The 2,308-nt window shown below is 33.0% G+C and overlaps 1 protein-coding gene across 1 annotated transcript; it reads left to right on the top strand.

The window, feature by feature from the left end:
* Positions 1–330: 330 nt before the first annotated feature.
* Positions 331–988, top strand: LOC145029614 (zinc finger BED domain-containing protein RICESLEEPER 1-like). The gene is made up of 2 exons (XM_078978107.1): positions 331–847; positions 906–988. The coding sequence occupies exons 1-2, from the start codon at positions 331–333 to the stop codon at positions 986–988; spliced, it is 600 nt and encodes a 199-aa protein (XP_078834233.1).
* The last annotated feature ends 1,320 nt before the right edge of the window (positions 989–2,308 follow it).

The following is a 2,308-nucleotide window of genomic DNA, read 5'->3' as shown; positions in this document are numbered from 1 at the left end:
TGCAAAACATTATGGTGTTATTTGTGAAAAAAATAGCCCTTGACTACCAAACTCGTTGGAATTCTACATACTTGATGCTTGCTACTTCCGTGAAGTACAAAAAAGTCTCCTTCAGGTTAAAAAACCGTGAGCCTGAATATAAGAGTTTTCCTGATGAAAGTGATTGGGAATTGGCTAGTAACTTTGTGGCAGACTGAAGATCTTTTATAGTGTCACAGAATTGTTTTCGGGAACAACGTATCCTACCACTAACATTTTTTCCCTAAAATTTGTAAAATAAAGTTAGCTTTAAAGAAATGGGATAACTCCAAGTTCATTGAAGTTAGTACAATGGCATCAAGTATGGTTACAAAATTTGATAAGTATTTGGAAGAAATTTATCGGGTGATATCTATGGCTACCATATTGGATCCTAGGATTAAGATGAAAATCTTAGAGTACTTTTTCCCTCTTATCTATGGCGATGATAAAGAAAAAGTTCATCTATTGAATGTTAAAGCAATTAGTGACGGTATATATCAAAAATATGATTCCAGATGTGTGAGACCAAAAAGCAATGATGATAGTGTCCCCACTTCTACTAAAAATGCAACTCCTAGAGTTGAGACAGAATCATTAGATGCTCTTTTTTCATGGAACTCTTCTCGTAGTTTTGGTTGTGGGAAAACAGAGTTAGAAGTGTATTTACAAGAAAACACTTTACCGGGGAGTCATGATTTTGATATTTTAGCTTGGTGGAAACTAAATGCTATTAAATATCCTACTTTGAGTGTGATTTTAAGAGACATATTGGCTATTCCCATCTCTACTATTGCTTCAGAGTCTTCCTTTTCTGGTGGGAAAAAAGGTATGTATTTTTTTTTGTTATTTGTTACTAACTGTTGCTTACTATAATATTTTTATAGGTAGTCTTGTGGATGGTGGCGATGACTTAAATGTTGATGAAGATGAAGAGAATGATGGAAAGTATAATGATTTTGTGTTATAGTAATCATTGATGTTTCTTTGAATTTATTGAGTGTTTTTTTGGTTTGTAACTTTGAATTTATTGTACTTTGTTGGAACTTTAATAAGATGATAGATTTGGATATATTGTGGAACTTTACCATAATCGATCATGATTCTTTGAATTTTTTTGGTTTGTAACTATGAATTTATTGTGTTGAATTTCGGGGGCGGGGAAACGGGGGCGTGGGTGGGGGGTATTCCAGGAATTCGGGGGTGGGGATGGGGATGAGAAAGCTAGATATTTTGGGGGCAGGGGTTGGGGTGGGGGATGTAGTCCCCGTCTCATTTGCCCCCGTTATCATCCCTACAAAATTAATTCTAATTAATCATTTATTAAATATTAATTAAATATTACTATTTATAATATAATTAATATATTCTTCTCATAATATATTAATAAATTACTTAATACAATTTATTAATCAAATTAATAAATCAACTTCTTTCTCTAAACATTCTTCCCGGTTGCTAGTCTTGAGGGCAACCCAAAAGCACTATGCTACAATCAATTCAAGTACATACCATATATAGTTATGGGCTTAGACACCTAATACAACAGTCTCCCACTTGGATAAGTCTAATAACTATAATTTTCAATATATCTTTCAAAATTGACTAGCAAATTGTAGATCTCAAAGTCGCTATCGAACTCTGACCTAGTTAGTTATGTGTCATAAGATTAGTCATCATCAAATACGTCGTTCTACAAGATATCATGTGGACAAATGACATGTAACATAATCATTCTCATTGTTGAATATTTTCTTTCCTGATTTCTGATTTGTAATGACAAAGAACTACTAATCGAACACATCAATCTAGTCTTGGCCGGGCCCGACACTATAAGTCAACACTAAATCATCGAGGGGCTGAAGATATCGCCTTTTCCCCTAAAAGAAAAAGGAATATATAAACTTTGCCTTATATTCTTTGTACTATTTACTCATCAAATCATGCACAACATTACATTTGATAATAATGAGGTACTGACGCATTTACGCATTATCAACGCACAACTAACTTGTAAACAACAACTCATTTGTGTTCGATTAAAGATTATAGGATATTATCGTCTCAGAATTACTCATCATAAGATTCCATGAAGTAATTCTTTGAGCATGGGTTAATTTAATACTTAAATCTTAATTTCAAAGAACTCATGAATGTTTCAGCAAATTATTATTATGCCTAAACCCCTTAGACAATCTACAATCCAATTCATACCAGTCTTGATTCACTACTTACTTCCAAAAGTATGATCGATTGTGGATATTTTGAATTATCTAATTATTCTGGAAGT

Source organism: Lactuca saligna, chromosome 2, assembly GCF_052625555.1.
Source record: "Lactuca saligna cultivar CGN05327 chromosome 2, ASM5262555v1, whole genome shotgun sequence".
NCBI lineage: Eukaryota > Viridiplantae > Streptophyta > Magnoliopsida > Asterales > Asteraceae > Lactuca > Lactuca saligna.
Note: the sequence above shows the minus strand (reverse complement) of the source record. Positions and strands in the feature narration are given on the sequence as shown.

Coding starts and splice junctions, on each gene's coding strand:
- LOC145029614 (XM_078978107.1), top strand. CDS start 331: ATGGCATCAAGTATGGTTACAAAATTTGATAAGTATTTGGAAGAAATT. Junction 848..905: donor CTTTTCTGGTGGGAAAAAAG/GTATGTATTTTT, acceptor ATATTTTTATAG/GTAGTCTTGTGGATGGTGGC.